Source organism: Hylobates moloch, unplaced genomic scaffold (assembly GCF_009828535.3).
Source record: "Hylobates moloch isolate HMO894 unplaced genomic scaffold, HMol_V3 SCAFFOLD_2, whole genome shotgun sequence".
Classification (NCBI taxonomy): Eukaryota; Metazoa; Chordata; class Mammalia; order Primates; family Hylobatidae; genus Hylobates; species Hylobates moloch.
In genome coordinates this window covers 20836285-20860854 of record NW_026652277.1, presented here as the reverse complement: position 1 = coordinate 20860854, position 24570 = coordinate 20836285, and the positions used below count along the sequence as shown (strand labels likewise).

General features: G+C 41.7%; 1 protein-coding gene across 3 annotated transcripts in view; it reads left to right on the top strand.

Moving 5' to 3' along the window:
- Positions 1–24570, top strand: part of NEBL (nebulette) — a 400747-nt gene that overhangs the window by 738 nt on the left and 375439 nt on the right. For 2 of the 3 annotated variants that reach the window (XM_032167465.2, XM_032753758.2), the window contains exon 2: positions 938–1032. In XM_032167465.2, coding sequence (XP_032023356.1) covers positions 938–1032 — 95 coding nt within the window. Of the gene's footprint in view, positions 1–462; positions 714–937; positions 1033–24570 lie in introns of those variants that run through there. The other variant, XM_032753757.2, reaches the window with a different exon arrangement.

The following is a 24570-nucleotide window of genomic DNA, read 5'->3' as shown; positions in this document are numbered from 1 at the left end:
CGGCGAGCTGCGCCCCCTCCACCTCCACTCGTGTTCCACAATATCCCCGACCCCCGCCCCACAGATCCGCCCGCGATCCCACCTCACCGCCCACCCCCAGCGCCTACTGTGAACGCGGCGAGGGGGAGAGGCAAATAGTAATTAATATGTCATGGGGCGGCCGCTGCCGCATTGCTAAGAATAATCCCTGCTGGAGAGCTCCGGCTCAGCGCGGCAAGCCGGACCCACGGGTGTCTAATCCACCGGGTGGGGAATTCCAGGGGAAGTAGTTTTGTAGCCGGGCCCCTCCAGCCCTGCCCCCTGCCCTTCCCGGGCAGGGACGGAGATGAACAGCCGGGGAGAGACACCCAGGAGCGATCCGGAGTGACTGACAGTTGAAACCAGCCAGGGGCGTTCTGGGGAAATTTGCGTCTGAAGATACAAATGCTTTCTTAGAACAAGCTGCCATCCTGACAGTCATCCCGGGCAGAGTCCGAGGTCCAGCATTTTAGTGGAAGCTGGTACTTACATAGCTCTCCTGCAGCCCCCTCAGCTTGCCTGACTTCGGGTGTTATTGAGATCCTACAAACCCTGCATTTAGACACTTTGAACTGGATTCCTTTTGGTTTGGAAGCCAATCTCTGGGCCCCGTTTCGTCATTAACCGAGCTCAGAATTCGTTTCTGGCTGCTCATAGAAGTGCTGTTTCGACAGAGCCTTGACAGTTCTTCCATGGTGCGTCTGTACATTGTGGTGGGTCTTCTTTAAGACTCAATTTTCAGAGCTGCCTGCTTTATTTACTTAGCTGAAAGTAGGTAAACACATCCCCAGTTCCCTACACTCATTTTGTTGTAGTATTTTCAGCTACAGGGACTGTGATGCACTAAAAAGCCTTCCTTCTGTGCCCATCCTGGCGAGAACTGGCATTGTACTGAATTTTTAAATGTTTTTTTTTCCAGTATTGGCATAAAGGATGTTTCCATTGTGAGGTCTGCAAGATGGCACTCAACATGAACAACTACAAAGGCTATGAAAAGAAGCCCTATTGTAATGCGTAAGTATTGTCAACATGCTGTCCAGGTGTGGCACAGCCTCAGAGCTTGAGAGCCAGTGGACCTGCCTGTTTTGAAGAACTGACTCACCGTGTCACCACGGTGTGGCAGGAGCCAGTTAGCTGTTTATATCACAGACTCTGGGGCCATGTACTTTGTTGACAATCACTGCTTTTTATGCCTTTCTAATGTGTCGGGTAACTTCTATGCGCCTTCAAGCAGGTTAGTTTTTGAGGTTCACAGTGTTACAGACTTAGGGACACTTATTAGAAGCTGCAGAAATTCCCCACTGAGAACGTGTGGGCTCTGAAGTGCATGTCAGGTAGATTTCCATTTTAATCCTGTGTCAATTTCCATTTTAATCATAGGATGTTGCCATACTGCAATTTCATACCTGAACCTAGTTGCTATGGAAAGGAGTCTTGCTCATTTGGTCTTAGCTGAGACCACTGCAGAGATTCTGGGCTTAAACAGGAAATCAAAGAATGGTTTGGAGAATGGAACCAAAGACATGGGTGTTCCTGGCTGGTTAGTAGTAGGTCGGTTGTAGTAGACCTACTGCAGTAGACCGGGTACTTCCGGCTGGTTAGTGCTGTAGTAGGTGGGGATTAAAAAAGGTAAGCCTTCTTTGGAAGGCTTTTGTGTAGGCATGCTGCTAGCCTAGAATAGCAATTAGCTAGCATTTATATCGTGCTCACCATGTGTCAAGCTCCGTTCTAAGCACTTTATGCATACTGATCATTTAATCTTTACAACGACCCTACGAGTTAGGGGACATTATTATTACCCCCATGTGGCAGGTAATGAAATTGAGGCCTTGAGAGGATCAGGCTCAGGAGGGGGCTCAGATCACTCCTAGAGGCTGCTGGTGGTTTGATTTGACTAGTGTTTCCAAATGTCTACCTTGCTGCCCAGGGGCATATGTTTCTCCACTCCTGTGAGCATCCCCCTACCCCAGACTGCTTTCAACTGTAAGCTCTTGGCCCTGATGGTTACATTTTCTTTTTCTTTCTTTCTTTTTTTTTTTCTTTCTTTTTGAGACAGAGGTTTGCTCCTGTTGCCCAGGCTGTAGTGCAATGGCATGATCTTGGCTCACTGCAACCACCATCTCCCAGGTTCAAGCGATTCTTCTGCCTCAGCCTCCTGAGTACTTGGGATTTCAAGCATGCGCCAGCATGCTCAGTTAATTTTGTATTTTTAGTAGAGACGGGGTTTCTCCATGTTGGTCAGGCTGGCCTCGAACTCTCGACCTCAGGTGATCTGCCCCCCTCGGCCTCCCAAAGTGCTGGAATTACCAGCGTGAGCCACCGCACCTGGCCTGATGGTTGAGTTTTCTCACCAGTTCCCCGGTGGGGTTGGCATAGTCTGGAGGCAGCAAAGGGGCCTTTGGACCCCTGGCCTTTTGGCTGGATTATTGCCAGAGATTCATCCTCCTTACAGTTTTTGAAGTAGGTTCATCATTCAGGTCTCCTGGAGATAGAGGGCCCTTGGTTAATTCATGCTTCATTACGTACTGACAGTATGTTATCATAGACAGTATATTTTTGGTAAGCAAATGGAATTGCTCGTACCTCTCTGGCAAATGACTTTAAAAAATTTTATCTGGCGAAGACTGTTTAATATTTGTTTTCCCTTACTCCTTAGTGCTTACAGGTAGACCAGAAACTTTTCAAGAAATCAGAAAATGGGGGCATTGAACAGAATTCAGGACTTTCTTGGAGAGGGAAGTCCACAGATATTCCCCAAACTTTCTGATGTCTTCGATCCTCCTATACCATGCTTCCTATTGGAAAAGAGTGAAGCAAAAATGAGGTTTCAGTGTCATGATTTCCTGCTTCCCTTCCAGAGAGCAATAAACGACTGGTTATAGATCAAAGGCAGGCGTAAGGAGAAGGGAAAGGGCCCCAACCACCCATAAACGGGATAATTGTTCTTTGGTTAAAGGAAAGTGAACCATTCTTCCTGTGACTGTTTCAGTGAGCAGCCTGATTCCATCAGGCTTTATGGACCACGTCAGGATTCAGGATTCTTTACAGGGCAGGGCCCGGAATTTAACCTCAGTGATAACAATGCCTTTGGGTGGCCCTGGTAGGCCTGAAGGGACTGGGAGGGAAGGAGGAAAGAGAGAGAAAGAAAATGGGGAGAGAACAGCAATTACAACAATGAGAGAATTGGATAAGGGAGAAAAAGAAATGATCAAAAATAAAAGGACAGAAAAAGATTCAACTGAAGTAGAGTCGTTGACTGCATTGGGCTACTTGAAGATTATTTAGTGCTTATTGCTTAGTTCAGGTTCAATCTAATTTAAAAAGTTTATGAGATTCTGGATGAGTTAGGAAGAGCTATTTTGCACTTTGACTTGATAGTGATGAGTGCCCAGAAACGTTGAGATGTGGGCCCCAAAAGGAAATGATTCTACTTATGAAAAAGAAACATCCTGTTGCTTTGTTTCATAGGTCTTAACCTTATTTTTAGTACTCTCAACATACCCGTTTATAGATTTTTCTCTCTAAAATTTCTCATATGATTCCAGTACATTATTTTTAGTTTTAAGTTGAATTCTGGGGATAGCACCCTAGGATTTTTGCCTCATTTTGAACCTGGTAGTCCACTTGATTGAGCAGATAAATAGGGGGAAATAGGAATTCATCCTTAGTGAATGAATGAGTAGACAGCTGATGTTTAAAATTTAGCTTTAGGTTCATGTCATAGCTTGATATGCTACCTCTAGAAAATGGAGCCTGGCAAAGTTTTGGATTCTGTCTGCTAAGAGGGTTCTGGGCTCAAAGGTCCCTGCTGTCAGTCTGTAGTCTGCTAAGGGTACGTGTTGCCATGTAAACTGGCTGGGCAGTATGGATTGCCCTCTGGGGATCCTGACTCATCGGCTCTAATTCACGGTGCATGTCAATCAGCTGTTCCCTGTGGTTGTGGCCAGAGGGCCGCCATAATTTCTCTGGGTCAATGGTAGAAAATTGATTCTCTTATGTATACTGCTACCAGAAAATGAAACATTTGCTTTCCACGTAATGCAATATTTTATCTGTACCTGGTTTGGTTCAGGAGTCAATGTACATACATGCTTAAATGAAAACAACTCTTCATCTTCCCCTGTCACTTTTTATTGTGAAAATTTTCATACATGAAAAATAAGTAAAAGAATAATACAAGGAACATCTCTATCCCCTCCACTGACATTCAGCTATTATTAACATTTTGCCATGTTTGCTGCTTCATATTTTGATCTAATTATATGTCCATATATATATATATATATATAATTTTTTTTTTTGAGACGGAGTCTCACTGTAGCGCAGGCTGGAGTGTAGTGGCGCAATTTCAGTTCACTGCAAGCTCTGCCTCCTGGATTCATGCCGTTCTCCTGCCTCAGCCTCCCGAGTAGCTGGGACTACAGGCGCCCGCCACCAAGCCCGGCTAATTTTTTGTATTTTTTAGTACAGATGGGGTTTCACCATGTTAGCCACGATGGTCTCGATCTCCTGACCTTGTGATCCACCCGCCTCAGCCTCCCAAAGTGCTGGGATTACGGGCATGAGCCACTGCGCCTGGCCATGTCCAAATATTTTTATTACTGTAGAGCCATTTTTCCATTTCATACATCAAGTTGGTTGCATATGTCATGACATTTCATCCCTAAAAACTACATCATGCATGCACTAAGAATAAGGACATTTTCTTAAAGAATCATAGAGCTTTTATTATACTTAAGAAAATTAACAAATGCGTTATTATAACATCTTATATCCTGTCTAATTTTATATTTCCCCCATTGTCCTAAGAATGTTCTTTATAGTTTTTTTTAAACAACTATACTTTACATTTAGCTGTTATGAAAATGACAACTTTTCTTAGCTATTAGAGATTCAGTATCAGTTATTCAAGTTCTGCTATTATTTCTACTGATTTACAGAATCTCTCACAGTTTTCAAGAAAAGGGCTTAAGTAGCATTTCTTATGAAAAAACATCCATAATTAAATGAAGAACCTTTAAAATAAATATTAAGAATATGCTCAAGAATTGGAAAGCATAAACATAGACATTTGGAATTACTGTAAGAAAACATAAAGGTTTCTTATTTTAATCGCTACCTGAGGGCATTCTTTAATGGAATGAAGTAGTGAGTGCTTCTTCAGTTTAAATATGTTGCTTGTTTATTTTCTCTTGTGTTTAGAGAAGAAACAAGTATTCTGTTTGATTTCATGCAAAGGAGAACATGTATAAAATATAATTTACATGATATTTAAATTTTGATCTTTTGATAGAATGATCAAAGTATAGTACACACTAGATGTAAGATTGGGCATAATACCCATTTTTCTCCTAACGCAGCAGTGCACGCTATTAAAATATTTAAAAACAAACTGGTGTACTTGAGTGAGTGCCATGTTTTCATAAGCTTTTATGTTTCATAAGCAGGCAATGGATTCTTGAGCACATTTGGGATTTTTTTCATCATGGAACTTGCAAAGAAATGAGGACTAGGCAAAATTCTTATCACTAAGATGTGCCGAGAGAATAACACTAGATGATTAGACAAAAAACATAGCTAATATTTCTATGTGAATTTATATGCCAAGCTAAACTATAAACATTTTGCTACCCAGCAAGCCACACAATGAGCATAAACCCTAAGACCATTTGTCAAATAAATTATTTAATTTGTTGTGTGTATAAGTCAAAATTGCATTTACTATGTCTTTTTAAAATATACATCGGTTCTTAAAATTTCTTGAGAGGTATTACCACTTAGAAGTAGCATTGCCATGACTGACCAGCTAATGTGTTCTCACCAAATGTCAAGTTATATTAGGTCTGGGGTGCCACCAAGGAACGATGCAATAGTTTAACATGACCTTGCCAATAATTTCCCCAGAACATTATTTCGGCTGAACATTATTGACAGACATATTTTTGGGCTGAACATTTGTTCTGACCCGCCTACATTTACTATACCTTGTATCTTAGTCAAATGTATCTTTAATTATGGGGCTAAAAGAACACAAGTATCCACTGAAGTATCTTTAGTGATCCAAATAAGATTCCCTCTCATCAAAGAGTTTCACTTAACATGGTTCCCGAAGACTTTAAAAAATAAAACAGCAGGCGCTGAGTGTTGTGTTTACTTTCGCTCTGCCTGTGTTCGCATTCCCTCTCGTGAATATTTATTGACTTTCTACCGCCTGCAAGCGGCTGGAGTGGGTGCATCTGGTGACGAGTCACCCAGAACGGTCAGCACAGTTCTGCCGGCCCCTGTTGAGTGTGATTATTGAGGCCAGTGCTCCGCTGCCTCTCACGTACCATTTCGCTGTTGGTCACTCCTCATTAGTGCCTTTCCTAAGGGTAATCAGAGGACACAGAAGGAAATTAAATTGAAACCTGAGAGTATTCCCACCATCTATTTTCCTTATCTGTAGTTGGGCCTCCTGAATTTTGTTCTAGAACACTCCAAGGACTTGAGTTATCTCAGGGAGATTGATGAAATTCCTGCTATGAAGTTAGCTTTGATTACAAAACAATGTGTCACAAAGTACAGCATGTTGTAATTGGAGTTTTGGAGCTAGATGGAGCTGGAGTTGAATCCTGGCTCCATCCTGGCCTACTGAGCAAGTCTCTGGATTGCCAAGCATCAGTTTCTCCACCTGTCAAATGGGCACAGTAATACTAAACCCACAGGGCTGTATGAGAAGTAACAAAACAACACTAGGATAGGCTGTAGCATAGTTTCTGGCACATGGCAGACCTCCAGGAAACAGTAGTGTCCGTCTTTCCTCATTGGTACTTTTTTGAGGGGTGAAGAAAGACTGAGGAAGAGAGAAGAGGAAGTACATCAATAAATAATAAGAACTCACTCACACTTATTAAAAGGTTTATACAGAAGTTTTTCGCACTATGGGCTGCTACCCATTAGAGTTGTAACCAGAATTGAAAGAAGGAAGAAAAGAGAATGAAAGAAGAGAAAACATCAGAATTCATTTAAGTACTAAAAAGAGGATTCTTTTGGCAAACATATTTTTTTTCAGTGATACGGGTACATATGTGTACTGGATCATGATGTAGAAATTTTTGTTCTTTTTTTTTTTTTTTTTTTTTTTTTTGAGACGGAGTCTCGCTCTGTTGCCCAGGCTGGAGTGCAGTGCCTTGATCTCGGCTCACTGCAAGCTCCGCCTCCTGGGTTGACACCATTCTCCTGCCTCAGCCTCCCGAGTAGCTGGGACTACAGGCGCCTGCCACCACGCCCTGCTAATTTTTTGTATTTTTAGTAGAGACGGGGTTTCACCGTGTTAGCCAGGATGGTCTCGACCTCCTGATGTCGTGATCCACCCACCTCCACCTCCCAATAGAAAATATTTTTTATTGGAAGTGGTGATTGAAAGGTATGAGAAACACTAGTTTAGTTCCATATTCTTAATGCTTCGTACATCAGAGAGCATTGAAAATTACCTGTAATGTACAATGACATGCAATAAGTTTGTGAATCATAATAGCCACGTTTCTGTTTGTGCCAATCACACCTGACCCCACACCTTTCCCTGGGGTTCAGTCCAACACAGTCACCACATAGGTCTCAGCCCAGCAGTAAGAGCCCACACCATCCTGTGCAGGAACCATGAGCTTATCTGTCTGTATCCTCCAAGGGATCTGTCCCATGTATCTGCATATCCCCCCAAGCCTGGCACGTAGACAAGATTGGGCACGTTTGGGGTGGTATGGCTGTAGATGAGCCTGGCATTTAGAAGGTACTCGATAATATTAGTCACCTCAGTGACTATGAGGACTGTGTGTAGCCTCTGCACTTAGCCCCCAGTTTAGGATGAGGCCCAGGCTAGTTTCTTTTGGGTAGGCAGACAGAGTTTGCATGATCCAGATGAACTGGATTAGGATGAGGCTTTGAGGAGCCTGATCCGTGTGGACTGGTGACTAGGGTTCATTAAGCCTGAATTCCAAGGGATAATAAAGTATCCTGCTGTTGGGATAGTCTCATGTTTTCTGATCTGTAATGAATGTAGTGGGAATTTACTTTCACTACTTAGAGGTTTGGTTTCAAAACGTGACGTCTTTCTAAAAACATTTCTTATGAATGCTCGTTTATTTCCTTCTGGGTTAAATTATAATCTATACAATGGGAAAATAATTCCCACCTACAAGGGACTTTATAGAGATTAAATGGGGAAATGTTTGTAAGCTTGAGCCCATCAAATAACACTTAAGGATCCAAATGTCAGTCCACTCTTTTACTTATAATGGTAAATGGAAAATTGTTGTCTCATATTTCTCCCTTAAAGACAAGAGAAAAGGTCACATCGTTAAAAGCGACCGTTTTTATGGAAGGATATTGTGGCATGTAAGAGTTCTAGTTAGCATCCACTGCAATGTGCCCCGCCTGACTTTTTAGTTACATAACTCATGGAAAAAATTAAACCTTTGCCCCTTGACACGGTATCTGACATGAGAGGATGACAGTTTTCTTTTTTCTTTTTTGTTCATAATTGGATGATTGAAACAAAGGAAGGAGATACTCTGAGCCAATAAAAAGGTTCTAGTGTATATGCAAAATGATCTGGTTCTCAGTTAGCGTATTGGACCGTTGGCAATATCTAATGCATTTTGGTATCTTTTGAAGTCATTGTAGGGAATCATATTTACAAATCACACTCTGGGTTCTCTGTCCCATTTGAAAATGTTTCTGAAAGGTGCCTTTGATGTGTAAGTTCTGCCTGTTTGTGATGATGTATTTATTATGGAATGATGTCAGATTAGAAAAGATTTTGAGATGAAGCCCAGCAGATCTCTCCTCAATCATGGTGAAATGCAAGGTTAATGCAAGATATAGATACGTGTGCTTAAAGGTATATTGATTATGTGTCAAGGACCTGTGCGAGAGTACATTTCGGTGGGTCCTCTTTAAATGTTTTCAGACGAGTGCTTTACAGAGTGGTTCCTAGGACATCAGGGAGTAAGAGAGATACAGACATAGTCACGCATGACACCCTTGTCCTCGAGGGCTTAGAACTCCTTTAGGTCTCTAGAGGAAGGAGAAATCAGTTACTTTTCTGTTCTGTTTCAGTTCTTATAGTTAGTGTTGCCAGGGAGACCTTGGCTTTTAGCCTTAGGAGACCTTGGCTTTAGCGTGGAATCTAGAATACTATTTATGAGCTGAGTACCCAGAACGTTTTAGGAACTAGGTAAAATGATTATTATTGATTTCTTCCATGCTCAGCTTGGCTATTTGAATTCAGAAAAGTCCTGCTCATGCGTCTAACAGTTCTTCAGGCCTCTCTAGTTGAACCTAGATAGGGCACAGACCTAACCATGAAAACAGGAACCTGTGAGAAGGACTAGGTTTAAGTGGCAATGATTGTTTCTTCCATCACTGGAAATCCTGTATTAATTTTATTTATAGTTAGCTGTGCATTTTTCTTAGCAGAGTCTTTGAGGGAGTTGCTTTGCGTTTGACTTCTGTTTACTTTTTCACACTCTCTGTTGACTCATTCTTATTGAATTCTAGGAGGAGCCAGAAGAGGACTAGTTCGATGTGTGCATTCTTGAATAGCATCTGATCAATAACCAGACTGGTGGTCTGTTGTACTTCTGCATCAGCTCAGCGGTCTAAAAAGCCATTTGGGTAAAAATCTTTGATTAGCACTCTGAGGCTCATTATCCATCAAAGGCAGGTGCAACCAAACACAGAGAACTTGGAGAAATAGGATGACTGAGCTCAGCCAAGGGTCTATAGATCTGGGATGTGGAGCGGGAGTTAGATGGTTGCCTGCCAATATTGTACTTGGTTTTTAAATATGACTCCTGTATCCATTAATTGATCCAGAGTGTGAATTCCAGCAAATTCAGGCAATGCATGGGAGTGGCAAGAACACTGCAGCAAACGCATACATCAGTGCAGAAAGACGTGCCCTGTAAGTAGATGTATTTTTGATGGCCTGTTTGCATAATCTGCACTGTCTTCTGCCTACTCTCCCCACTATCTGCCCAGTCTCCTGAGCTTCATGCATTTCCTGCCACCACAGTTATTTTCTGAAAACATGGTTCTGATTATACTACTCTCTTGCTCAAACATCTTTGATGGCTCCCTATTGCTTATAGGAAAAAATTGGGTTTCTAGCAGACATTCAGAGCCTTTCACGATCTACCTTCCTCTATCCACTTCCATTCAACCTCCTTCTCTCCAGCCACACTGGGCTGCTAGCTTTGAAACCTTCACCAAATTTCTTAACCTAAGCCTCAGTATCCTCATCTGTAAAATGGGTGTAATAGACTCTACCTCTTAGGATTAAGGATTCATTGGAATATCCAATCTAATAATGAGCTTAGCAAAGTTTCAGGCACATGGTAAGGAATTAATAAAATTTAGATATATTTGTAATTTTCCTCATTATTAACTAGACACAGTGATTTGACCCTTTACTCATGCCATTCTTATGCCCTCTGGCATTGGAGTGACTTTGATCCTTAAGGCACATCTGTAAGGCTATGCCTACCTTTGCGAAGATATTCTGAATCTCTCAATTACTGAACTCTTTCTTTGTGCATCCATTGTACTTTTTATGCCTCAATTATATCACCTATCAAAGAGCCTGCTTTGTACTATGGTCGTGTTTGTCTTCCCATCTGAGTTGGTTTCCTGCTGAAATTGGACCATAGATATTCTCAGCCTGGAGTGGGAGGTGGGTTGGGGTAGGCGAGGTCAAGTCAGCCTGCAAGAGCTTTGCTCCTTGAAGGGACTACTTTGCTTTTTAAAGAGCAAGTGTGTAAGGAATTGAGAATGGGTGTTACAATACCACAATGCAATTCTGATGCCAACCACGTGGAGTTAGCATCAACTCTGCAAGTGAAGGGCACAGACCCCAACAAAATTGCTCTCACTTCAAGCCCAGGAGTCCCTAGGTCACCTACACTTTGGACCAACTGGCTGCAAATTTGAGAGTTCCCACAACCCCCTCAGATTTGATAATTAGCTGGAACAATTCACAGGGCTCGGGACAGGGCTCTACTTAAGATGATTGTTTTAGCATAACAGATACAAATCAAGACCAGCCAGATGAGGAGACACTTAGGGCAAAGTTTGAGAGGATCCTGGACATGGGGCTTCCCTGTCCTTGCTCTGTGGGATCAATATGTGTTATCTTCCTGGCACATTGATGCAATCATCAACCAGGGATCTCCACCAATCTCTGGTGTCCAGAGTTTTTATTGGGGTTTCATTATGTAGGCATAATTGATTGACTCATTGGTGATGTGATTGTTCAATCTCCAGCCCCCTCTCTTCCCTGGAAAAGGTCAGCTGATCTCATCCGGCTCAAAGCCCCAAACCTCTAATCACAGAGTTGGTTTTTCTAGTGCACTGAGCCACCTTGATCACAACCCCTTAGATATGGTCCAAGGAGCTCATGAATAACAAAGACATTCCAATTACTTGGGAAATTTCAAGTATTTAGAGTATGCCTCCTAGGAACCAGGGAGAAAGGCCATTCAAATTCTTTATTATACAACAGGCATACTTCACACTGTCGTCATCAAAGCTACCTTTGATGGATTGCCTCTTTACATCCTGAGCCTTCCTATTCCATCAGGACATGAATGAGGGCCTAAAATCCACCATCCTCAGTCAGTCAATAGAAGTTGGAGAAGATTAGAAATAGTTTGCTGCCTGTGAACAGGAGCGGGGGGTGGGGGGGGCACTAATCATGGGTGGACTCTTAATATAACTCTCTAGATTTTGTTTTTATTGATACACGAGTCTGTCCTATTGGCAAATTACATTCTCGAAGTCAGGAATGGTCTAATTGCCTTTGTCTACACAGCACACGTGCTGTGTGCTCAGAAATTGTCCCTCTGTTGGAACAGATTGCCCATCTAGCTTTGTTGGGGGCATGGTGAGTTCTTTTGGCTGTCTGAATGATACAGCTTAGCCTTATTCTAGGCATCCCCAGCCAAGAAAGCTGACTCAATGAGAAGGAATAGAGGACGAGTGTGGTGGCTCACAGCTGTAATCCCAGCACTGTGGGAGGCTGAAGCAGGAGAATCGCTTGAGGTCAGGAGTTCAAGACCAGCCTGGGCAACATGGCAAGACCCTGTCTCTAACAAAAAATAAAAATAAAAATAAAAAAGAAGCAATAGACATATCTTTCTATAAGGATCTGTGTGGCGATCCTAGCTGTTGCTGGCCATGCTTGGACTGATAATGCACATGAACAGTAGCGAACACTTCCTCTGTTTAGGTGAAATATTGAAATTTATAGCTGGATTACTGGTCCCTGACATGCAATGGAACAAATGATGACAAGAATAATGTCGTCTACAAAGGTAGTTTATAAAAATCACTTTGTTATGACTCTGTTTTTCGAAGTCTTAGGAGCGAACCATGTGTTTGAGACATCAGACCATATACACATTTACTTGCATATCATGTTTTTTTTCCCCCGGAAATAAGTTTGATGGCTTCATTTCCTGAAACTAAATTTAATCAGGGATTAATGGTCAATTCCTGATGAATAAAAGGTCTTAACGGGCTCTTGTGGAACAATCTTCTTTTCTCAAGTGATTTTTCTTCAATGTTCTGCCTTTTCTCCCACATTTCTAGAACTTTAAAAATAACTCTGTAGGATCAGTGCTTCTCCCCCAACCCACCCTCCCCCACCCCACTATCTCTCCGTTTCTCTTTCTCTCTGTTTGAAGTCTTTTCTGTTGCCAGTGACGTAGTTCTCTGATTCTCTTAACATTAAGGGGAATTCTATTTAAAAATTTCTAGATGCTTAAGGCACGTAATAATTAAGGGTTATTCCTATCAGGAATAGAAACACCATATTAGAACAGTTCTTCCTCAGAGGCTACTAAAGAAAGAAAATTCCGTTTAGAGGGTTTGCCTCTGTGGTCTTTTTTTAAAACGGTAGTTATGTAATGTCAGGTTTAATTGGCTGGGAGTCAGGAAGCCGGTTTATTTGTGTGCCTCTTGTGTCATATATACCTGCAGGGCTGAGTGGCCCATAAAAAGCACTTAAGATTTGCACACGCGGGCTGCTGCCCAGGAAGTGTCCTGCAGAATGGCAGTTTGGCAGACGTTGAAAGAAAAGCATATTAGTTTTTTTTTTCTTTATACAGTGATGAGTATATAACAGGGACTGAATAAACATGTGTTGATTGACTGTAAGAGAACCTTCACTCTGAGTGGGAGACAGAAGTCACTGATCTGATAGCCAGCTTCCCAAGTCTGGCTTCTTTCTCTGGGTCTATACTGGTGGGTCAGGAACAATTGTTACCGAGGATTTAAAAATTAATTCCCTAGCAGGAGAAAACAGGTGGTAACATAAAAGAAGTCGCTGAATGGAGGAAGGATCAAGTAATTCTCAGAAGAGACCAGCAGGGGAATGTTTACTACCTCACCTGTCTGTACCAATGCATAGACACGTTAGGAGATACGTAAGATCCAGGAGTTTTGCCAACGTGGGATGGGGACAGGCTGATGATTAAAGTGTGACAGTGGAGAGGCTTGGTAAGCTAAAAGAGAAACATGTCTAGGAGGTGAATCCATGAATAGAAAGAATCTTGAAGGTGAAAAGATGATGGAGAACATTTGAGTGAGAGGGAAAAGAAGGGAAACAGGTGGCCCCGCTGCAGGGCAGACCATGTGCCTCTTGTCCAGATTGGAAATGTCACGGAGGCTTTTTCAATGAACTATCTGCTGAAGGTTTAAGAGAGAATACCGGTTGGTTTCTTGCTTTGCTTTTGTGGACAACGTCACTGCTTTCAAGCTGCTTTGCGCTTAATTTGGAAAATAATTGGTCGATGGGGTAGCAGTTGTGAGGACTTTAGAACAAGTAGTCTCTGTTATGTTGAAGTTCACAAGAGCAAAAGAAGGAGTCATACCACACCTAGCCTTTTAAGAAAGCCTTCGAACGGTGTAGGGGAAGAAGGAAAGGCTCTGCTTGTTCAAGAAATCTTAGGTTCTCAGAAACTCTAAGATAAACGATGTGTGCCATATCCCTGTGACTGGTCCAGTCATTAGCTCACGGTTAGCTTTTAATAAAGATTTACTGAATAAACAAAAGAAGGAATAAGAAAAAACGGTGGCTCAAGTGAGATAGAAGACTTTGAAAAATAAAATCCTGATTGAAAAAGTGTTAATTATTTCAGAGAGCGAAAGGGGGAATACATCTTTAAAAAAAGGGTGGAGGAAAAGCATCATAGGACATACCTTGGGAGCTTTCTAAGCTCAGATTAGCCTAACACACAGTTTAAAAGATGGATGACTTAGTGTTGAAAGATGGCAGACACAGTAAGAACGGGATCAGAAAAGCCAAAACCATGGCTTGTGACAATCCTAAAGACAAAGTGGGTTTCAAAAGCACTTATATTCTAAGAAAAAAGTGGAACCCTGGCTTGGGGAGGATAATTGTGATAATAAACGATGACAGGAAAAAATCCTATTGAGAAGGATTCCATAGAAAAATCCAAAAATCATTAAAAATTAAAAAGGCGGGTGGTCGTTGTAACCACAATTTGAGCCGAGATCGCGCCACTGCACTCCAGCCTGGGTGACACAGTGAGACTCTCCCTCAAAAAAAAAAAAAAAAAGAAATTAAAGTAAAAGTTAGGAGAGCCAGTAGTCAGACATCAAGTCGTTTTGCGTTGGGTTAAAGAAATTGGAATCTGTCCATCCAGAGGGTGGCATCTTAGGGACCTGAGAAAACCCTGTAGATGTGGTCCTGGAACTGAAACACTGGAATCATGTCCCTTAGCAGTGAGAGCGGATGTGGTGGGGGAGTGAAGGGACCATTCCCTTCTGGGGCTGACGTTGAGTTACTTTGCCTCACCGTCCCTCGGTTTCCTCACCTACAAAATGGTGATGTTGTCTCAGTTATCTCATCTGCAAAATGGGCATTCTGTGTCTCAGTTGCTGATAATAATAGTATTTGCTACCTCTTCTGGTTACTGCCAGGATAAATAAGATAATCTATGTAAATAGTTGACATAGAGTAGACACTGTATAAACGTTGGCTATTGTTACTATTGCCTATTCTCTTTGAGAAATTGTCAGCAAAAGAAAGCTTTGGGGATGGGAAAACATCCCAAGTTTTAGAAAGGGGAAGAGACAGATTGCAGAAATTACAGCCTAATTAATGTGACATTAATTTCTGGCAAAATCTTCTCATGGATGAGTGCAGGATGGTTTGTAAAGACTTCAAAATAAAAAGTCCTCATAGGTTCTGTCATAGTTTGCTAGGCTTGCTGTGACAAAGTACCATAAATGGGGTGTCTTAAATAACAGAAGTTTGTTGTCTTACAGTTCTAGAGACTAAAAGTCTGAAATCAAGGTGTCTGTAGGATTGGTTTCTTCTGGGGGCTGTGAGGGAAGAATCTGTTTCAGGCCCCTGTCCTTGGCTTATGTTGAATAGATGGCCAGCCGTCTTCTCCCTGTGTCTTCACATCAACTTCCCTTCATGTGTGTCTGTGTCCTAATCTCGTTGTCTAAGGACGCCAGCCATCTTGTATTAGGGCCGACACCTATGACCTCATTCTAACTTGATTACCTCAGCAAAGACCCTCTCTCCAAATAAGGTCACATTCTGAGGTCTGTGGGGTTAGGACTCTAACACACTTTTTGGACTCCAATACATACACAATTCAACTCCAACAGGTTCACTAAGAAAGTCAAGCAGAGCAAAATTAACTGTGTTTTTGATGTTACAGAAGAAAGGAAATATATACACAGTGAACTGAAGAATTTTATAAAACAAATTCAATGCTGTTAATTGTTTTTTATTTTTTGAGATGGAATCTTGCTCTGTCACCTAGGCTAGACTGCAGTAGCACCATCTCGGCTCACTGCAGCCTCCGCCTCCCAGGCTCAAGTGATCCTCCCACCTCAGCCTCCTGAGTAGCTGGCACTTTCAGGCACGTGCCACCATACCCAGCTAATTTTTTGTGTTTTTGGTAGAGGCGGGTTTCACCATGTTGCCCAGGCTGGTCTTGAACTCCTGATCTCAAGTGATCCACCCACCTTGGCCTCCCAAAGTGCTGGGATTACAGACATGAGCTGCTGCACCTGGCTTCAATGCTGTTATTTTTTTGTATATCAATGACACCTTAATAAAGCTTATAAAAGATCAGTGTTAAAAAAAAAAGTGAAGGAATAATAGAGACTTTTTCTGAATTACGAGTTGACCACAGTGTCTGTTTCTTCCTTTGACATGCATATCTTCTTGATTTCACTAATATTTTCAAGGAGTAATAACCTTCTCTTCTTTCACCCAGGACCTTTACTTTGTGACATTATGTGCTTTGTAAGCTTGTAAAACAATTAGAAAATTGTTCTCTGATAGATTGTTCTTGCTTATAGGAGAATGGTATTGAAATATTCATAAGGAAATGAATTTCATTTTCAAATGGCAAGAAGAAATATGGTTTAAAATTTTTTAGAAAATGACATAGTTCTTGTTTTATTTTAAAAAGAAGGGGGAAAAACTCATGATTGTGACCTTGGCTGTAGTTCAATGTAGAGATTCTAGTGTGGAGATTTGTAATCTTAATATTCCTACAATTTCGGATTTATATTTCAATTTCAAAATTTAATTATTAATTTTCTCACAAAACTTTCTCAGATAGCTTCATTTTCTTAAAACTTCTTTTATTATTTTATTAAGTAATGAAGGATTGTATCTGTATTTCAAGAGTGAGTGAAATAGACTTTTGTAATTGCCATTTTTTATATATAAGTATTGGGCTCCCAAAAAAAAAGCACGAAGGCAGCATAGTTATGTCCTGTGAAAAGAATTGGGTTGGTCTTGCTTTGTTTCCAGTAGACATGCTCCCTGGTTAGCCTATTCTCCCAGGTGAACTTTATTACCTGATAGAAATCTTATCCATCAATTGAATTAATGTGTGTTTTGAAAACACCATTCTTCTTCCATGTTTGCTCCTGACTTTGAAAACAAATCCCAAACACGCTGCTCTCTTTTCCTCCTCATAATCAGATCTTAGCTTTCAATGCCTCCTAAATACTGTTGAGTTAATTTTTTGATAACTCTTTGTCCATTTGTACAAAAGCACATTTGTACTTTTTTGCCCCGTGCTTACAACCACACCAAAAAGATGCCAAATGGAAAACTCTCCTGGTCTTTAAAGAAAGGGCAAAGCTACTTCTCGCAAATTACATGAATAGAATTCCTCCTGTCCCCCAATAAATGAATGCCAGCAGTTTTTCTTTCCTTGGAGTTTCTACTGATTCTTTCTATTTTACAACTTGAGTGGCCAGAAATTCAGCACTTGTGGTGTGATGGATGTTTTTAACTTTTCTATGAACCGTTGTTTTGAAATATGGGGTCTGGGCCCTGCAGGAGACTGTAGGGCTGTTCCCCACATTGCTTTTGAAGGGTGGCAATAATCAGTAGGTGGGGGCCAACTCCACTTCTTGGGGCCTCTGTTCTTGTCATGCAGTGGGGATTAATCTCTGCAGAGGAATTGATTGTGAGGAGGAAAAGAGAAAATGGATAATTATAAAGAACTGGGCACAACTCAACAAATGGAAACACGAATGACCATGTGATAGTGCTTTTCCAACGCACCTCCCTTGCCCAGTCAGTTTTCTTTCTGGAACCAGGCAATGTTTTCCCTATTTCACTCTTCCGGTCTTTTCAAGTGTGTCAATTGTTTGAGCTGTAGCAATGCAGTGATTACCAATGATTACTTGGGTTTTGAATGTGAGTTTGAAAGTTGAAGTGTTACCTTATTATAGGCACAGTACTCAAGATTTCCAAAGTACTTGTGTATAAAGTGAAATGAATCAGACACAGAAAGAGAAACATTGTATGTTATCACTTATCTGTGGGATCTAAAAATCCAAACAATTGGACTCATGTGGCTAGAGAGTAGAAGGTACCAGAGGCTGGGAAGGTTAGTGAGAGGGTGGCGACGAGGTGGGGGTGTTAATGGGTACCAAAAAAATAGAATGAATAAAACCTGGTATTTGATAGCACAACAAGGTGATTATAGTCAATAATAATTTGATTGTACATTTAAAAATAATAGAATATAATTGGATTGTTTGTAACTCAAAGGATAGATGCTTGAGGGGGTGGAAACCCCATTTGCCATGATGTGGTTACTAAAAAAAAAATTTTTTTTTTTTTGAGAGGGAGTCTTGCTCTGTCGCCCAGGCTGGAGTGCAGTGGCGAGATCTCAGCTCACTGCAACCTCTGCCTCCTGGGTTCAAGCAATTCTTCTGCCTCAGCCTCTGGAGTAGCTGGGATTACAGGTGTGCACCATCACCCCTAGCTAATTTTTGTATTTGTAGTAGATATGGGGTTTCACCATGTTGGCCAGGCTGGTCTTGAACTCCTGACCTTGTGATCCACCCGCCTCGGCCTCCCAAAGTGCTGGGATTACAGGCGTGAGTCACCACGCCCGGCCCATGATGTGATTATTATGCATTGTATGCCTGTATCAAAACATCTCATGTGCCCCACAAGTATATACACCTACTATACACCCACAAAGGTTAAAATAAAAAAATTCAAAAAAAACTCCTGTATATATTTCAAATTGGAATGCATTTTCAAATTATTTTAGATTTTGTGTAAGATTTGGATTTGGAATAAGAGTTAATAAAGGCAATAAAGAGACTCCAGGCTGTGAAGATGTATTTTACAATGTTGATAATTGAGGAAAGTGCACATCCAGCATCTCTTTAGCATTTTGGATAATGTGGAGAGTTTGTGCTGCTGGTTTTGAGTGCTGTGCTACCTTTCCCATATTCTGTTTCATGCTGTGAATTTCTAAACACAGGTGCTATTGAAACCCACGAGCACAAAGTCATGAAAATTTAATGTTATAGCTTGTTTACATTGTGGCTCACTTTTTTTTTTTTTTTGAGGCAGAGTCTCACTCTGTCACTCAGGCTGGAGTGCAGTGGCACGATCTCAGCTCATTGCAACCTCCACCTCCCAGGTTCAAGCAATTCTCCTGCCTCAGTCTCCCGAGTAGCTGGGACTACAGGCACATGCCACCATGCTTGGCTAATTTTTGTATTTTTAGTAGAGATGGGGTTTCACCATGTTGATCAGGCTGGTCTCGAACTCCTGACCTCAGGTGATCTGCCTGCTTCGGCCGTCCAAAGTGCTGGGATTACAGATGTGAGCCACTGTGCCCAGCCTGTGGCTCACTTTTAAATATGACTTTAGTGTTTGCTTTAAAGAAAATTTATTCTCTGTATGGTATTAATAATATGAGAACTTCCTCTCTGAACTGGAGAATCATTCTCTTTATGATTAAGCCAATTTTTAGGAAACAGTTTCCCAAAAACACTGAATCAGGTGGAATAGATTTCTGAAAAATATATATATCATGTCTGCGTTCATTATGAACTTTTCTATTTTGCCCATTCTATTTTGTTCATGTGGTCTTATTTCATTTTGCATCATTTAACAAGTATAACGAGATCCTACATCTTACTTTTAAGATGTAAAGACTTACATTTATTTCTGTATATACTTTTATTTTAAGAACTTAATCTATGGCCGGGCGTGGTGGCTCACGCCTGTAACCCTAGCACTTTGGGAGGCTGAGGAGGGAGGATCACGAGGTCAGGAGTTCGAGACCAGCCTGACCAACATGGTGAAACCCCGTCTGTACTAAAAATACAAAAATTAGCTGGTTGTGGTGGTGTGAATCTGTAATCCCAGCTACTCAGGAGGCTAAGGCAGGAGAATCACTTGAACCCTGGGGTGGAGGTTGCAGTGAGCTGAGATCGTGTCATTGCACTTCAGCCTGGGAGATACAGTGAGACTCCGTCTCAAAAAAAAAAAAAAAAAGAATATAAAAATTAGCCAGATGTAGTGTCGGGCACCTGTAATCCCAGCTATTCAGGAGGCTGAGGAGGCTGAGGCAGGAGAGTCACTTGAACCTGGGAGGTGGAGGTTGCAGTGAGCTGAGATCTCACCATTGCACTCCAGCCTGGACGACAGAGCAAAACTCCATCTTAAAAAAAAAATTTAATTTATAATACAAGGGCCTTTGCAGCCTTGCTGTATAGCGTGGGCATTAAGAGCCAGACTTATTTCTTTTTGAGCTCTAGACCCACATGGCGAATCACTTCATCTCTCCAACCTCAATTTCGTTGTCTGTGAAATGGGAGATGATATTGAATAATAGCATCTACTGCCAAGAGTTGTTGAGAGGTTTACATGAGATAATGCATATAAAGTGCCTGACCCATAAATATTACCTATTTTCATGGTCATTGCACAGTTGTGAGCTGGAAGGCTCATGATGTGGTGTGGACAATTTTGGCCTAGGAGACTGGAGTTTCTCAGCCAGATAAAATTCACCAAGTCTGAAAAGGAAGGTTGAGACCAAGGAGACCAAGACTTTGGTTCTAAGTACATAAGGTGGTGCTGGTTTTCTGTGGGGTTATTCTATTATTCATGTTGCTACAGACAAGGAAATTGATGTACAGTTGTTTTTTTCAAGGTCACTCTTCACTTTAGAAGAATAAAGAAGGAAAATAGTGCAGTCATTGGATTTCTGGACTACAGCTTGACTCATTAGTCTTTCTTTTCTCTCTAAACAGAAAGTTAAATTACTGTTCTGAGGTTCTTAAATTCAGAGTGGAGTTTGTGCTTGAACCAAGTATAATATTACTTGATGTGCAGTTGGGCAGAATAGTTAGAAGTGTGGATGAAATTGTATCCTCTTCCTGTTTGTTTTTGGCTTTTGTTGCTCTGGATTTTTTTTTTTCTTTTTTCTTGGACAGGGTCTTGCTCTGTTTCCTAGGCTGGAGTGCAGTGGCATAATCATAGCTCACTGTAACCTTGAACTCCTGGGCTCAGGTGATCCTCCCATCTCAGTGTCCCATGGATTTATGTTGAGGTTTGTCATTGTTGGATACTATTGTCCATGTAGCCTGTGATTTGAAGAATAGCCCAGGGGCATTGTGTAACATTGGGAAATGGAGGTGGGGAGATGCTCATTGGATGCCTTTGGAATTCTTGGGACTAACGGATTTAAAATATTACATTGGTGTCACTGTCCTTGGGGTCCAATCTATGAGATTCGTTAATGATCATTGGAAGTCAAGGGGTGGCCAGACAGATGAGCCCGAAAGAGAATCCATCATGGATTGAGCTGTGTTGGGTGGAAGTAAGATCAGACTTGACTCCGCCTGCATTCCTCGCAGGCCCTGGAAGGCTTGCCTTCTCTGTCCCATTTCTGGATAGTGGAAATGCACTCACTCCTTCATTTATTATTCAGTAATGATGGAATTCATTTGTTCATTTACTAAATATTGAAAGAGCCTCTCCTATGAACCAGGCGCTCCTTTAAGTACTTGGAATGTGGCAGTGAACAAAGTAGAGGAAAATTCCTGCCCTCATGGAGCTTCTTAGTGGAAAGAAGCAGACAAAACCCCAAATCAAACAATTGGTAAAATACTGGAAACGGATACGTTCTATAGAAAAAAATCGAGCAGGGGAAGAGATAAGTTTCACTAGGTTGGGCAGGGGGTTGGAGGAGAGTTTGCAATTTTGCATAAGTTGGTCAGGGAAGTCTAGTTTTCACATTGAAGCAAAACCCGGTATAGGCAATGGAATAGCAAGGGCACGGAGTGAACCTGGGGCGTGTGGGAAAAGCAATCCAGGCAGGAAGGCTGTGTGGAAGGGAGGAAGGGGCCTGGGGACCGTGGGGACCCTACAAGGCCTGTAAACCATTACAGGGACTGCAGAATCTGGGCAGCTCTGACTAAGGGGGTAGTTGCTGGGGTGTTGAGCAGAGGAGTGACGTGATGTGTGATTTAGGTTTTTAGTTATTTTTCACTTTGGCTGGCTGTAAAAATAAAGCACTAATGGGCTGAAAAAGGACTTTTGTGTGTGTGTGCTCACGCTAAAGGGACAGTCACATATTTACTGTAATGATATCCCATTGGGTGTAAACAAGGGTGCATTTTGTCATTAAAATGAACCAAGAGTTATCATGAGGCCATGGTCTTTGAGGGAGTTGGACCCCCTGGAAGTTTCTACACATGAGTGTCAGAAGAAAGTGGTGACGCAGGAGGATTCTGTCATCATCGGTGACAAAGTCATGACTGTTGACTGAAGCAGGGTAAATTACATGGTGTGCATTGCTATATGTGCAAAAACATATCTTTTGTTTCCTGAATATAATTTTGGCCTAGATTGCTTTAGATGGAACTTGGAAAAATCCTGCAGAAGAGTTGAGTCTTATTTCTCCAAAAATGACTTCAGTTCCTTTCTTTGCTCTCCCTCATTTCATCCTTCCCATCTCTGCCCTTCAGTGATGATCAGAGGTCAGGGAATTGCCCTAACAGTCTGTATATTTCTGAGTGGTGGTCATTAATTTTCCTTGGCTTGGCTGAGGAAACATTCCTGTCACCTCTTTTGAGCATCGAGCACCACCTTGGTGTGAATGAGTTTTGACAACAGAATCTTGTTCTGCAGCCAGGGTTGAAGAAGTTGGCGAAATTCCACTTCCTATTAATTTTCTTGTACAATTTGGACACCTAGGAAAACATCTGAGGAAAGTTTTCATTTTGTGAGCTCATAATAAATGCCATAACATGGTATGCCAGGCTGTTGGCTTCGGGTGTGACTTTTGTACAGAAGGTGTGCAAAGAATGATTACTATAAAGATTAATTAGGAACATGTAATGATTCTGTCTTTTAAACTTTTGAAACATGGAAATGGATTTACACAGATAATAATTCTGAAGTTTTCACATCTCATTTTTATATTTGCCAAACAACCCCACCAGTTTCTTTTCTTGGCAGTGCAAATGTTTGGAGATATATTGTATGTTCTTCAGCACATGTGACTTCATGTTTTTCTTCACATATTGTAGTTGTGCAAGTCCGTGGTTGGAGCCTCACTGGGTAGACTCCCAGCCACCATTTCAGCTTTAATTGGTTGTAAAATATTAGCAGGAAGGCAAAGTTATTTTACACCAAAGTGACTTTTTTGGGAAGTAGCAAATTAAATTTTATGGTAGCAGCTGTTCTGAGCAGAATTTGTCGGAAAGTTGATGAGAAGCGAAAGCTTCCAACAGTTCGATATAAATCCTTAGTTTAAAAAAGATGCAAGCCGCACATAAATGAGGCTATGGAAGTAGAGAAAAATATTTTTGGTCCATATTTTATTTATTTAGTTTGTAAATAATTTAAAAGTGAGGCCTTCGTTATTTCATACTTCAGTCTTAGTCTTTCAAAAATAATCGTTGCTCTGATTTTGCAATGGGAACCTTTATTTAGTTTAGAAGTCAATAATAATATGCTAAAAAAGGAACATAAGTAAAGAACCTCCCTAAGGGGAGAGTTCTGAGTGGAAAAAACACAAACTGTTTTTCCTCTGTTTTAATCCACAGCAATCAACACAGAAGAATTCTGTGACCAGATGTGTGAGGGATTTTCCCACACATACCAAGCAAGTGATCAGTTCTGCAGTGGACATCAGCTGAGTGTCCTCTAATTCAATTCCAACCCTATCTACCTGGAGATAGCACCAGATCCAACAGGTTGAGGGCTCAGTCCCACAAAACCACCCCCATCACCCACTTCCAATGCCAATCGCAAGCTCCAGTTGACTTTATTTGTGCTTGTCAGGGTTCCCGCGACTCTCTCCTTGGGTTCTGTTAATTTGCTAGAGTGGCTCACAGAACTCAGGGAGACCCTTACTTATGTGTACTGGTTTATTAGAAAGACTTACAGGTCGGGCGTGATGGCTCCTGCCTATAATCCCAGCACTTTGGGAAGCCAAGACAGGCAGATCACTTGAGGTCAGGAGTTTGCGACAAGCCTGGCCAACATGGTGAAACCCTGTATCTACTAAAAATATAAAAATTATCTGGATGTGGTGGCAGGCACCTGTAGTCCCAGCTACTCAGGAGGCTGAGGTGAGAGAATCGCTTGAACCCAGGAGGCGGAGGTTGCAGTGAGCTGAGATCACACCACTGTACTCCAACCTGGGTGACAGAGAGAGACTCTGTCTCAAAAAGAAAAAAAAAAAAAAGAAAGAAAGACTATTAAAAGGATACCGATGAGGAGGTGCATAAGGTGAGGAAGGGGTACAGAGCTTCCATGCCCTCCCCTGCTGCATCCCCTCCAGGAACAGCTGTCCGGAAGTTCTCACTACCGTATTCTCTTGGGCCTTTTTGGGACACTTCACTGGATAGGTGTGATTGAAGCGTGGACACCTGTGGAGAAATGTGATTAGACACACAGGGAATGATCTAATCCTAACAGATAAGTGGGGAAACCCAGCCAGTCCCATCCTTTCAGGTTCTTCTTGGCCTCTCTGTGCAGGATTCCTTCCTCCTGGGTATGGGGCAGGACCCCTTCTGAAATGGGGGTCTTGTGACCCACAATCAGACAATGGACATCAGAGAATTTCTTTATGGAAAGGTAGGGGAAGGTGAGAGCATATTTTTAGTTTCTATGGCCTGTCTTGGGGAGAAAAAGGAGCAGATAAAAGGAGGGCAGGGGCTGGACGTGGTGGCTCACACCTG